Consider the following 14184-nt stretch of genomic DNA (forward strand, 5'->3'; position numbering starts at 1 on the left):
AGGCAGGAATAGAAGCCCTGCAGTTCCAGATCTTTCCATTTTTCACAAGAATCCAGAACTCGGGATTTTAAAATGTGAAATCTCCCAAGCTTTAACTGTTGGCTGAAAAAACTTTTTTTTTTTTTTAGCAGTATAGAGTCTAATCAAACATCTGCGCTCTTGTTCATCCTCAAGGAGCTGTGATCACTGAAGGCTGAGGCACAGGGCGTTGAGCACGGGCTGTTGGGCCGCCCAAGTACAGGGGAGCCACACCCACATCTGTTCCAGTGCAGTGCTCCCACCCGCTTTGGCCCCAGGTCCCCGTGTACATGGACCCCGTGCAGGCCAAAGGTCTGCCTCTTACCACCTTTGAGACAAGATTTCTTTATTTTTTTTGCCTTTTTGAGACAGGGTCTCACTCTGCAGTGCAGGCTGGACTTGAGCTCACTTTGTAGCCCAGGCTGGCCTCAAACCCTCAATGATCCTCCTGCCTCAGCCTCCCGAGTGCTGGGATTACAGGTGTGCACCACCACGCCTGGCCAAGATTTCATTTTAAATCAGGCATGGTGGTGCACACCTGTAATCCCGGCACTCGCAGAACCGTAAGAGGACTGCAAGTTAGAGCGCAGCCTGGGGAATTGAGCAACCTAAACAACCTAGCAGGCCCCTGTCTCAAATAAAGGCTAGGGATGTACCTCACTGTGAAGGCCTTGAGTTCAATTCCCAGTACTGAAGGGGAAAAAAAAATAAAATTGCATTGGAAATCTGAGAAGGAGGCCACGAAAAACCAGGACAAAGGATCGGACTTTCCCTTTCTTCTCTTTATGGCACTACCACACTGCCTGATTCCACAGAGGTGCAGAAGTGGGTCAGAGATGCAGAGTGGGCTGGGAGGTGATGTGCAGATTCTGACTCTTAGCACCTACTGTATGACTGGGGTGGGGGGCATCAGCTTCTCCATCTCCCAGTCCTAGACCCTTCCCTTGTGAAATAGGAATTAGTAAGAGGACCTTTTTATTGGGCTGCTGTGAAAATCAAATGGATTTGTCCTGGCCCTCAGCAGGCGCTGAGTGAAAATGGGCTGTGTGGGGAAGTAACACATCCTTTCCTTAGCATTCTGAAGCATCTCATGCGCTATTTCCCAGTCTTCAAGGCTGTTCGGCCGATCATTTCTGGCGTGCAGGTACTCAAGAGGCACGTTCATTTGGGTCAGCACACACCCTCACACATGCGGAGTCCTCCTTGTGTTCCAGGGGAGCTGGGCTGGGGAGAGGCGTGGGCGCAGACTAAGGGGCTTGTGTGATGGATGCAGTGCCGGACCAAAATCCATTTCAGCCTGGAAAGTGTGTTGTCACATAAGCTGCTGATTAGATTACAAAAGCGTGGCATTTACTTATCTTTACTATTTCAAATGGAAAGAAATCGATATTTTCCAATTATCTCCAATGGAGTAGCAAACTTACTATGTCGTATTTTGGTGCAGCAGCTCAGAAAGAGCAAAGGAAAGGGTAGGGAAAGCACGTTGCAGGAGAAGATGAAGTCTTTACTGCCGCTTGCATGCCTTCCGGCAGCATCCATTCAGAAATTCAGTCGTTCACTTGGGTCAGTTCCACAAATATCTGCTCAAGCCTACCCTAGTTCAGGCCACGCTGCAGGTGTGGGGAATTCAGTGATAATAAAGCCATCCTGCAGCCTCTGATTTCACAGACCTGGGGGTTAGTGGGGCAGACAGACATTAATAGGAAAGGATCAGATGGTTAAATAAAGTACAGAAGGCTGGAGGAGGTAGGTCCCTTTGAGCTGAGCTCTGCTTGATCAGGAGGAACCTGTGTAGGACAGAGACTGGGAATGCCCCCAGGAAGAGGGAAAGAAGGCCAAGGCTTTGAGACGGGGATCCAGGAGGCCTGAGGAAAATGGGAAGATCGCAGACGTGTGAGCTTGGGCGGAGAGGGGCCCCAGGATGTCAGGCTGGAGGTCTCTACTGGGCATAGGGGTAGACATTAGAGAATCCAGCAAGCGAGTGACGTGGTCTCATTTTTATTTCCTGCCTCGGAAAAATCTGAACCACAACAAGGGCCTGGACACCTATTAGGTGGCTATGAGAAAAGTCCAAGGAGGGAGGCCAGGGCTTGGAGAGGTGTAACGGAGGAAGGGACAGATTCAGGATGTACCTGGGAGCCGGGTTCAGCAGAACTCCCTGAAATCCCTGAGCAGTCAGCAGATCTGGGGGCGGGAACCAATAACTACCTGTACTGTGCAGTCCTAAGCGCTTTGCGTGTCTTTTCTTAACCCTGACAGTAGACTTAAGTGAAGTTGAGACTAGTAGGGCTTCCAGACATGCGTGGCTGAGCCAGACAGGCTGTGACCCAGCGCCTGCCCCCTCAGCCACTGCAAAGCACAGTCCCCAAGCTCTCGTCTCATTATGAAGCCAGCCAAGGAACACTTGGCTACGCGTTGCTAAACCACGCAAGTGCGAGGAACGGTGTGCAGGTTATAAATAACCATTTCTAGCTGCCAGCTGCTGTTTGGATTTGTACAGGAGAAGGGGATCTTAGCATGACTTGTTTATCTCAGGTAATTTGGCAGTAAACTGGGCCCTGGGAGTTCGAGTTACACACAAAATGCAAAGGAAGAGTGACAGGGATATTGTTTCGGGCTTTCAGAAGGCAGACTGTAACTTAAAGGCCCAGAACCAGCCTGGAGGTCCAAAGCGGAAGGAGGAAAAGGCGCTTTGCAAAGCCAGCCTTTGCCTGGCTCTGGAATCATCCTGGAGATTTCTGCTGTTTTCATGAGATATTCTTAAAGAAGTTCCTCAAAGGGGGTCTGTGGCACGGAGATAAAGAAATATAATTAATTGTCTTAGCTCAGCAAGATGGTACGTGCCTACGGTCCGAGCACTCTGGAAGGCTGAGGCAGGAGGACTGCAATTTCAAGCCTAGCCTAGGAAATTTAGTGACTTGGGGAGGCCTTGTCTCACACTAAAAAATTAAAAAACACTAGGGAACGTCATTCAGTGCAAAGTCCCTGAGTTCAGTGTCTAGTACCAGAAAACAGAAGAAGAAAGCTAGATAGCTGTGCTTTGATAGCTGCAGGAGATTGGCTCCGGGACCCCATGCAAACCCCAAATCCGAGGATCCACTTGTCCCTTTTCTAATTGGTATAGTATTTGCATATACCCTCTGCACACTTGCAGGACCGAATGAATATAGTGTAAATACTAGGAACAGTGGTTATACCGTATTCTTTAGGACGTGATGACTGGTTTCTAACCCGTCTTCACCTTTCTTGTTCATGACTGTGGGAAAATTGCTTTACTTCTCTGAGCCAGCAGCACTGTGGTTGAAGATAGGAAATCCCATAGGCCGCCACCCCTGGAGGACTCGGCCGGAAGCCCCAGTGGCTGAGTCTCAGTGAGCACAAGTGTAACCCACCCCAGCCAAAACCTCCGTTTCCAGACAGCCCATCTGCCAGGTCTGGACTTGCCTTCCCTTTACCCTTTTCTTCTTCCTTTTCCCCCTCTTCTCTTTAGCTATTTCATAAAGTCTTTGCCCTCAAATAAATGAGCAGGTCACCCAGGGGCTATTGTCTTAGCTAAGAAACTGTTGTTTTGATTTCCAGAAACACCGCTTTGTCACTGTTTTAATCTCTCACACAGTGCAGGTTGACCTCTTGGAGGAAGGCATTTTGTCCTCTGAAAATACTGTGTGCTCTTTCAGGCAAGCGTCGGGCTTCTGAATTCATGGCTGCGACTCCCGCTCTCTCTGACAGACTGCCTGCCCCTCTTGGGCCTTGGACAGCAGTCTAAGGCATTTCTCATTGTATTATGCTTTTAAAAATTTAAATCAGGGCCGGGGATATAGCTCAGCAGCACAGCGCCTGCCTGGCAAGCTCAAGGTCCTGAGTTAGATTCCCCTTACCAAAAACAAAACAAAACATAAAATGAAATCAGAGTGCTGGGAAGCCGAGGCAGGAGGGTCCAAGTTCAAGGGCAACTTAAACTGAGCAACTTAGTGATTTAGAGAGACCCTAACTCAGAATAAACAAGTTCAGTGAAGCGGCAGGCCAGGTAGAAGGGGGAAGAAAGCCAAGCTGCAGGGGCCTGGAGACGGGAAAAAGGTGGGGTGTGGATGGCTGGTCCTTGAGCTAAGACAAAGGAGTTACTTCCTCCTTGGGACTCCAGGGGTCCCTCACCGCACCTCTGATTTAGTTCAGAAGCAGAAGACTAAGGATTCAGCCCTCCTTAGGAGAAACGCTTCTTTATCTCAGGTGCCCACTGTAATGTGCTGCATGTCCTTAAACATAGGGTCCGCGCAAAATGTGCAGCGTTTGTGGATTTTGAAAATTTGCTGAAATTACATGGTGCCAAAAACCTTATTTGATTACAAAAAATAAAAGGGCAAAGATGTAGCTCGGTGCAAAGACCCCTGGGTTCAATCTGCAGTACCACAAAATATTAAATCAGCCTTTGGACCCCAAATTTTTGAAGTTGTTTTTTTTTTTTTTTTTTTAATAGGAAATACATGCAAATAAATCACTGAAAAATATAAACAGCCGGGCATGGTGGCATACACCTGTAATCCCAGCACTCAGGAGGCTGAAGCAGGAGGATTGTTGTAAATTTGAGACCAGCCTGGATCTTCCAGGCCCAGTTTCTTCCTCTTTCATTGCCTTTGTCTTTCTAATTGCTTGAGTGGAGCTCTCAAGGCAGGAGCTTCCTTGGAAGGATTCTTCATTAATTTGTAATAAAGCTCAAGGACCTTCATTCTATCTTTTTCCTACCTATATATGGCCCCTCTGACCGTACATGATCTACCCTATGAGTTACCCAGCCTGGGCTGGAACTTGGGATCCTCCTGCCTCAGCCTGCCAGAGTGGTGGGATTACACGCATGGGGCACCATGCCCAGCAAAATGCTTTATGGCTGTCTTTTAAGGAGGGGAATGTAAGGAGCTTGCTCATTCTGTCTTCCAGCTTTGTAGCGCTCCATTGAGAGTGCATATCCACCATATTATTCAGCTGTTTGCTAACAGTGGGCCTACTGGTTTTCTCTAGTATTTGCTGCTGCAAATCATGATGCCATGAATGCCTTGCATAGTTGTTTCTTCACAGCACATCCCTAGTAGTGCTAGGCGAAGGGATTTGCACTTGTGCTTTTGAGATACGTTGCCACATTTTGTCCGGATGAGTTGCACCGTTCTGCGCTCCGCCCAGCAGCGTGTCTTCCAAGTAGCGTGTCTTATCGAACCTCTGGATCTGTACCAGTCTGATAGGTGAGAGGAGGTGGTCATCTCTCTGGGATATTCGGCATGTAATTGAGTTACATAATACATAGGATGAGTGTAACCTGAGCCCTCGTGTTTGGGCCACAGAAGAAATAGGTTATCTATCCTTCGAGTCACCTGGTGGGCGTCCCTGCCTGGCCCACACCACTTTGTCTCGCAGACCTTGTGAGGGGAGCCTCTGCACAGACTGCATGCCTGCAGCTTCCGCTGAGTGCTTCCCTCTGCAGCGCCCAAACGGGAGTGAGTGCCGAACGTCAAGCCTGCCTCTCTGCGTTCAGCATTTTATGCTCCTTGCCATATTCCAGCTCTTCTCAGTCAAGCCATCTGGCTGGAAGGGAGCTCTGTCTTCACTGGGGAATCATTTTCTTCTAATCTCCCTATTAATTGCTCTGGGAGCCCAAAGCACATTAAAAAGCCGTATCACAGAAAGTGCTCCTTAACTCACACTCTCCCCGGCACATTCCTGTGCTGTCTTGCTTCTCATACTGGGCTTTAAGGTCCCGGCCAAGGGGCAGGGTAGCCCAGGGGTTAGGAGAGAAGGCCTCTGAGGCTGGATTGCGCAGATTCAGGTCAGAGTTCCTTTGTCCACCAGCTTTGTGATCCTGGGTGAGATTCCTGATGTCTTCGGGTTTGGGTGCCCTCGTGTGTCTGTAGGCTGGGCTAGCTGTGAGGAGTCAGTGAGGTGACCCTGGTACTTGGCCCGGAACCCAAGGCCTGGAACATAGTAAACCTTGACTAACGGTGAGGCCCCGTGGAAAAGGTGAGGTGATGATGGAGATGGTGATGACAGTGCTGATGACAGTGACGGTGATGATGATAGTGATGGCACAGCCGGGAGCACACTGTACCGTGGTACTTAACATGCTGCCTTCTTGTGACCTCATCACTTGTCCTTGGTTTACTTCTCACTTTTTCACTGGTTTATACCAATGAGAGTAATACTACTCGTCTAAGAGGTATTCAGTCCCTAGCACCCAAAAAATTAATGAATTAATTTACATAAAAAACAAAGCAAGAGTTAGCAAACTACAGAGCCAAATCTGGCCTACTGCCTGCTTTTGCAAATAAAGTTTTATTGGAACACAGTCATGCACAGTTGTGCATTTATCCAGTCCCTTACTGTGTTTACTGAACACAATTTATTTACATATTGTCGGTGGCTACTTTCACGTTACAATGGTAGCGTTGAGTATTTGTACCAGAGATCTTCTGGTCTTATGACCTGATGGTATACACAGTCAAAAATACTTGCTATCTAGCCCTTTGCAGAAAAACTCTGCGCACCCTGTCTAAAGCAGCAGTTGTGAGGATGCAGAAGAAGATGCCTGTGCCAGAAGAAGGCCATGTTCGGGTGTCCAGGACAGGGAGGCTACATCAACCAGACATTTAACTTTCATGAATAGTTTAGGAGTAACATAAACCACGTGTCACATATATATTTTTATCAGCGTGTCCACCCTCACCAAGGTTTACAGACACGTATTAGTCAATAGCGATGAATCTGAAAAGGTGCATCCTGTACCCTGTAATATGGTTTAGATATAAATGTCCCTCAGAAGTATCCGTATTCAGAGATGGGGCTTTTGGGAGGTGACTGGATTATGGGGGCTCTATAGCTGACTTCCTGTTAGGAGGTAGGTCACTGGGGGCATGATCTGGGAAGGGTGTGTTCTTTTCCCTGGCTGCTTCTCTCTCTCTGCTTCCTGGCTGCGATGATGTGAGCAGCTTTCTCCCACCAGACCCTTCCACTGTGACCTTTCTATGGTGCCAATTAACCATGGAGTGAATTGACTTTTCTTGGAGCCAATGAACCACTAACTGAACCCTCTAAAACCTGTAAGCCAAAATAAACTCTCTTCCCTTAAACTGTGGGTGTTGAGTGTTGTGTCCCAGGGATGAGAAAGTGACTGAGGCAGGGTGGCTTACGGCTCTTTTTCAAGGGTAATGTTGACATTGATTTTCCCTTGTCTGATGACATCAGAAACTAACATCCCAGGAAGATGTGACTCCCCTCTGAATGACAGCAATGAATATTAGCTGCATCTAAAGCAAAGTAAAACTGAAGTGTCAGAACCTTCCAGCCATTGAACATAAATCCTAAATGCAGATAAACCCTTGCTGAAATCGTAGGCAGAATAACAGTATTATATTTACAAAAATTCAATGCACTCACTTCTCTTTTCTTTTCCCTAGGCACACATCTGTTCTATACAGCAAAGTACACACGTGTCATTTACATCCAGTCTTATTTATTGCCTCGCAGCCGATGCAGGCAGGTCACCTTGAATACGCAGAGCAACACCCCTTTAATTTTGCAAGCAGCATATATGGATATTAATGTCACCTTCTTCCACTTCTCTCCTTGAGTTGTTGTGAGAATGCATGAGATATGCATAGGAAGATGCTCAGAGATGCTAAGTGCGGGAGACAGGCATAGTGGAACCTGGTTACATCTCCTGTCCTTGGGAAGAAGCAGCTGTTGCCACATCAAGCTACCTGGAAGAGGGAGAGGCTCTGGGGTGTGGACTGGGGGACGGGGATGGGGCCAGCCAGCCGTGGAGGGAGGTTAGATAACAAATGCTCGTAATTGGAGTGAATTATCTTCATCAGAAAATAAGCAAATTATTTTCCAAATTACTGAGTAAAGACGCTTCTAATTAACTCCAGTAGAGAGATTGCTTGCAAATATCAGTACTTAAGCTCTATGTTTTCTGTATTAATATTTCGTTTTTTATGGTCTACCTTAAAGGGGTTTTTTTTCTTACTGTGCTTTATTGGTGTGACGGAATTTAGGAGATGGAAAGCAAACCCAGAAATGATTCAGCATAACTCTCAATTAAAACAAACAAGAAACTGGTGGCAACCATGCCCCAGAGAAATTCAGTGATGTATCTAAAGTCCTTTAGGTGGTCAACTGTCCCCAAGACCAGACCCCCAGGACTCAGTGTGACCAGCAGTGGAAGGGCCTCACCCAGGCCTGGGCAGCCCTGTCTGTCCCTGGACTGGCTCTGCGCCCTACCCTTCTCCCTACCCTTGCTCTGGTCCCTGCTGAGCACTCCACTACCTCACTTGCCTCGGAGCTAAGATGTTATTAATTAGCAGCCCTGGCCTCCAGCCTGCACTGTCCCTTCCAGCTCTGTCCCACCTTCCCACTCTGCATTGTGTGGACTGTTTGATTACCTGGTGCCCCTCACGTCTCTGGCCAGCCTGAGGGCTGACAGCCAGGGCAGGTGTAGCTGAGGGTTTCCAGGAGTCCTTCTTCTTAGTTCGTGCCCTACAGCATAGGCTTCAGGAGGTCGTGATCTACTTGAGCCAGTGGCCAGATCTCCTGACCCCTAAATCCTGTATGTGTTTAAATTAATAAACTTTATTTTTAGAGCAGTCTTAAGCTGACAGCAAAACTGAACAGAGAGTACGAAGTTCCCAAATATCCCCGGCGCCCACATGCAACCTTCCCCACTGTCAGTACCCCACAGCACCGTGGCACACTGTTCTGGCCTCTTTCTCACCCCTGAATCTTAGGTTCTTTGTCTTACGGTGAAAAACAAAGCACAGAGTGAGTGGTTCTGAGTGTCTCCTGATCACAAAGGTAGGTATGTGGTCAGTTTCAGGTCAGTTCCTTCTGTCCTGTTATCCTGTCTCAAAGCAGGTGCCTGGTGGCTCCTCACAGAATCGCAGCTTGCACATGGGGTTAGCCCTATCCCACTCTCTTCTCTGTCTCAAACCATTTCCATATTCCTGGGCTGGGGTTTTGACTGGCTGTGGCTGGAGCAGGGCTTCATTCCCAGTACAGCGTTGAGGATTGGGGCACAGGGTGAAGTACAGTCGTGACTGCCTGAGGTCCTGCCCAGTGGACAGGGAGGAGGGAAAACCAGAAGGGACTTTAGAGTGTCATTGTGAGCTGAGCAGAAGTGTTGTTAGCTTTCCCTTACTGTGATAAATGCCTGAGATAATCAACATAAAACGAGAGAAGGTTTATTTCGGTTCACTGTTTGGGAATTTTCAGTCCATGGTAAGTTGGCCGATTGCTTTTGGGCCTGTGATGAAGCAGCACGTTATGGAGAGAGTACATAGTAGAGCAAAACCAGTCATCTCATGGTCAGAATGAAAGACAAAGAAAGAGACCAGGGTCTCTCAGTCCCCGACAAGAGCACACTCCCAGTGACCCATTTTCCTTCCACTCTGCCCTACCTCTTCATGTTCTTTTACCTCCAACAGCATCATGGGGGTGGGGATCAAGCCTTTGACACATGGACCTTTGGGGTCCATTGAGATGCAAACTATAGCATCAGATAACTAAAAAGATAGCCACCATACCATGATACCTTACAATTCACAGTCTCCTACACGTTCTCCAGCTGCCCTCCTTTCGCAGTCCTTTTCTTTGTTGGCCCCAGTTTGCCTGTTAACCAGAGGTTCGTCCTTGCGTTTCTGCTCTTTCCCTGTTGCTACTTTCCCAGTCCAAGGGACAGCGAGAGGATCCTCCCTTGGGCTTTATCACCAGCTGTGATCTCTTCTCTGCTCCTCACAGGTGTATACCCGCAGAAGTGACCAGTCTAAAGACAAAGGTCTTTCCCCTGAGGCTCGGTCCCCATTTCTTGCCCCCAGCTACTTTGTCACTCTTGCTCCTGCCTTCTGAGTGCTCCTACCTACTGGGACATGTGGCTGTGACATTCTCACCCCCACTTGGGAGTGAGATTGGGCAGTTTAGGAGCTCCATTGACGATATACAGTGATTCCAGTTTTATATTTTAGAACCATAGCAGTCTATTAATCTTCCATCAAGGAATTCTTTTATAGTGGACAATCCATAAAAGTTGTGAAAACTGCATTTGGAACAGCGTATTTAAACATTATGATGTCTCTCCGTTGAATTTATGCATACTTTCAAACGTTAGTCTTCAGGTTTCCTGAGAAAAGCAACAATTCTCTCTGAAATTGCCCATTATGTGAAATGTGGGTGATTACTGCTAATTCACACCTGCACCATCACCTGTGCCGTGAGATGGGGGTTTGGTGCAGCGCATTGGTGCGCACTCCTCAGCGTTTATGTGTATGCGCACAGTGGAAGGCATTTTTGTGGAAGGCATTTTATATCATTCCAAACAATTTAATAGAAATGTAATTCGACTGGGAAAACTTCAGTCCGTCAGCCCTTTCAGAGTGCAGATAATGTTCCAGATTAAAGGGCTGGAGCTTTGTTCATTATAGTCAAATAACGTGAGTGCATGAATTACCATTTTCCTTGCCATTGGTCTATCTCAAATGTGTGCCGTTTTCCCATTATAATAATGGGCTACGTTTTCTTAAAATCATTTGATTATGATTGGTCCTGTCTATTCAGTTTGCAAATAAAAAGCTTTTGCGGTGATGAACTCGCTGTTCCAAAACAGCCTTAATGTCTGCTTCTGCTTTTGAACTGCCACAGGTCAGACTCTGCGAAAGGCTGAGAAAAGCCGGCCCTGCTCACGGCAGAAGGAGGTAAATGTGTCTCTGCTGAGGGACGGGAGGAGGTGACTCTATCGCAAGCTCCTGGGGGCTCTGGGTGGTGACTCAGGGTTCTGAGACCTCCTCCTCCTCCTCTCTTCCTCCTGAGTTCCGGGTTGGAATCCTGGATGAAGTGGTAACTGGCAGAAAGACTTGTCACCCCTGTGTCACTTGTCATAACGAGCTCTTCTTCAGCCTGTCTGTTCGCTTTGTGTAACACATGACTCCAGACTTCCGTTTGTGAAAACAATAACCATGTGTTTAGTTCCTGAGTCCGTGCATCGGCAGTTTGGGTTTCCCTGGGCCGTTTTGATGGCCCAGGCTCTCCTGCTCTCAGCTGGGACTCCCCCGTGTGTGGCAGTTGGCTGCTATGCCACCAGGCACCTGGCAGGACATCCGTCAGGGTGATTCTGGTCTCCTCCCGTTCCCTGTCATCCTCCAGCGAGTGAGCTAGGCTTGCCCACATGATGCTTTTGGGTTCAGGAGCACAAGAGTGGCAGCTGCAGGACCTCTTAGGTCCTGCGCGGACAACAGTGAGCAGTGTCTCTCCTGCCTTCTGTCTCTTTTTAAATCGAAAGGACATTTGTCAGGCTCAGTTGTGTCCAGGGGGCGGGTGGGGAAAGAGGCTTCACCTGTTGAGGGGAAATGCTGCTAAATATTCAGACTGTTCTTGATAGTTTCCATTTTTTTGTTGTTGTTTTGTTTTAGTACTGGGAATCAAACTCAGGACCTTGCACTTGCCAGGCAGGTGCTGTGCCCCGGAGCTATGGCCCTCACCCAGGACTGTTCTTGAAATCTACCCTTTGAGCCTGCCTGCTCAGTGCCGGCGTAAGGGTAGGTGAGACACTGCTCTGTACAACAGGCTCATCACAATGCGGCAGGCTAAGCGCCATCACAGGACAGAAAAGATGGGGGTTGTGATGCAGAAACTAGGCCACTTGCCCAGCACAGGGTGCACACCTGTGATCCCGTGTATTCTAGAGGCTGAGGCAGAAGGATCACAAGTTTGAAGCCAGCCTTGGGCAACTTTTGCAAGACTTATCTGAAAATAAAATAAAAAGGGACAGAGACATGGTTCAGTGGTAGAGTGCTTGCCTAGCAAGGGCGAAGCCCTGGATTCAATCTCTAGCACCACAAAAAAGAAAAATCCAGTGCACCTAACTCTTCCAGTAGTATCAAGAAAGCCTTTTCAGAAAAGATGAGGAGAGGGAAAAATGCAAGAAAAAGATGAGGTGCAGGCTTTGCCTTGAAGGGTGAGTGTGAGTTTCCAGGCTAAGGAAGCAATATGGTCAAAGTCCAGAGAAGTGAGTAAGGAAAGTTGCAAGATCAGACCCTTAACTGGGGCGGGACATGGTAGCAAAGACCCATGAGTTACCACCGGGCGCTTTGATCAAGTCAAAGCTCCTGGGAGTTTAAACCCGAGTCTTACTTAGTGGCACATGGGCGTGCAGACTTAGGGGGACGAAGGTGTATGGCTCCAGCAGTCCTGAAATTCATCAGCTCTTACATTAGTTCTTTGATTGCAGGGTGGTGTAGTTTGTCGGGCTCAGCTGGGTCCAGGAGCGCACAGCTCTCCGCAGGATTGGCTCTTGCTCCTCGCATGTCACGGCAGTGCCTTCCTCTGCCCCGGCTCCCAGCAGGGGCTGCAAAGGCCTTGTATGCCTCGCCATGACCACGAGCCTGTCCCTGACTTCTGTTGCTCCTTTCTCTGCTGCAGCCAGAGCAGCCAGTGTGGGCTTTCCTTTGTCAGCCCACCCGCCGGGGATGGGCTGAGAGACAGCTGAGGAACTTCGGTGCTGAGAAGGTCTCAACGTCAGCCCAGGTGGGCAATCTAGAGACCAATCTGGGTGGATTTTCCCTCTCCCTTTGCCTGTCTCCCTACAGAGTCTTTGAGGGGGAAGGGTCAGGACAGGAGGAAGTACAGGCCTGCAGGCCACCTGGGTTAAGCGCCCAAGCTAGAGACCAGCACCCAGGTTGCAACTGAATTGCTTCACCTAACCTGGGCCTTTGGTCACGGAATAGCTGCATCCCACTGGCTCGCAGTGAGAGATTCGCCGGGAGACCACGCGGCCGGGTAGTGGGGAGTAAACTGAGATGGTCTCCTCCTCCTCCCTCTCCTCCCCTCCCCTCCCTCTCTCCTTTTCTCCTCTCCTTGGCAACAGGACTGCCCTAATTGCCACTTCCCCAGCTACTCCCATTGTGCCAGTTGCCTGAGAGCATTTCAGATCGTTCCTCTCCTAAAAAGTGTTTGAAGTGAGAGAAGACAAAGAGCAAGGCTGTTTATCTCGATAGCCAGGTTTAACCCTGAAAGACATTTCAGATGGCTTCAGGCCTTCCAAAAACAGAGGGTGCTGACTCTCTCAGCGGTGCTTTCGTTTGGCCAGAAAAACAAACGAGAAAAAAACCAAACCCGGAGAGCGAGCTGCCAGGTTTCTCATCTGATACATTATAACCCGCCTTTCCGCCCACTTCCTCCGGCTGCCCGCTCTCCTCTCAGCTGTGAAATCTGCACTTCCTGGCGCTCTGTGCCTTGCACAGGATGCCAGGTATAGATCAAGCTATGTCGCCCTGAAAGGCAAGGAAAAAACAAGCTCTGTGTCCCCGGGCTGGTTGGAACAAGCGGATCGTGTTCCTCGGGCACTGAGGATGAGCAGGCGGCTCGCTTCCCACCAGGTGAACTTGTGGTCTCCACCCTCGGTCATGGTTGGGTGCCATGCCTCTTTCGGTGGCCATGGATTGCCAGAGTGAAGTCAGCTTGCCAGGCCCAAAGATGTGTTGTGTATGGGTCAGACACTGTTACTATCTGTCTATCTATCTATCTATTATTTATTGTTGAAATAGGGTCTTGCTACATAGCTCAGGCTGGCCTGAAATTTATGATACTCCTGCTTCAGCCTCCCAAGTACTGCGATTACAGAAATGCACCAATCATGTCAGCCCTCTTGTAATTTTTTTTTTAAAAATAGAAGAGTCCACATTTAAACACTGAGACTTTTCCCATACAAAATGCAGCCTTGGTTTCTTTGGAAAAATAAGAAACCACTGAGTCTTCGTTCATATCCGTGGGCAATGTCTGTTGTTGGTATGCTTCCTCACTTTTTTTTCCTCATCTATTTTATCTTTAATGTTCCTGGTTGCCCCTCCCGGTGACGCCCAGTTTGCATCCCTGCCCCCGCCTGTCTGATGGTAGCAGGTGGGCAGTGGCACACAGTGGCGGCCCTGTGCCGGTGCTTCACGTCCGACTCACACACCCTGCACCGGAGAGTCACCCGGGGGCCCTCAGTCCGCAGCGTCTGGGTCAGTCAGTTTGCAAACCAGTGAAAAGTCAGAATCTCTGCGGGTGTGACCTCAGCATCAGAAGGTTCTAATTCTCTAGGCAGTACCTCTGTGCAGCCAAGGATGAGGACAAGTGCTTCCCGCGCTTTAAGTGGGCCCC

General features: G+C 48.8%; 1 protein-coding gene across 8 annotated transcripts in view; it reads left to right on the forward strand.

Moving 5' to 3' along the window:
• Kiaa0556 (KIAA0556 ortholog) overlaps positions 1-14184 on the forward strand; it is a 191178-nt gene that overhangs the window by 10012 nt on the left and 166982 nt on the right. For 4 of the 8 annotated variants that reach the window (XR_001231277.1, XM_005405142.2, XM_013504825.1 and 1 more), the window contains exon 2: positions 10690-10742. The exons of 3 other annotated variants lie outside the window; for them this stretch is intronic. Coding sequence is in view for 4 of the 5 variants with exons in the window: in XM_005405142.2 (XP_005405199.1) it covers positions 10690-10742 (53 nt within the window). In the remaining variant the exon portion in view is untranslated. Of the gene's footprint in view, positions 1-10689; positions 10743-13247; positions 13422-14184 lie in introns of those variants that run through there. One more of the 8 variants, XM_013504820.1, reaches the window with a different exon arrangement.

This window comes from Chinchilla lanigera, unplaced genomic scaffold (genome assembly GCF_000276665.1).
Source record: "Chinchilla lanigera isolate Chin_1 unplaced genomic scaffold, ChiLan1.0 scaffold00092, whole genome shotgun sequence".
NCBI lineage: Eukaryota > Metazoa > Chordata > Mammalia > Rodentia > Chinchillidae > Chinchilla > Chinchilla lanigera.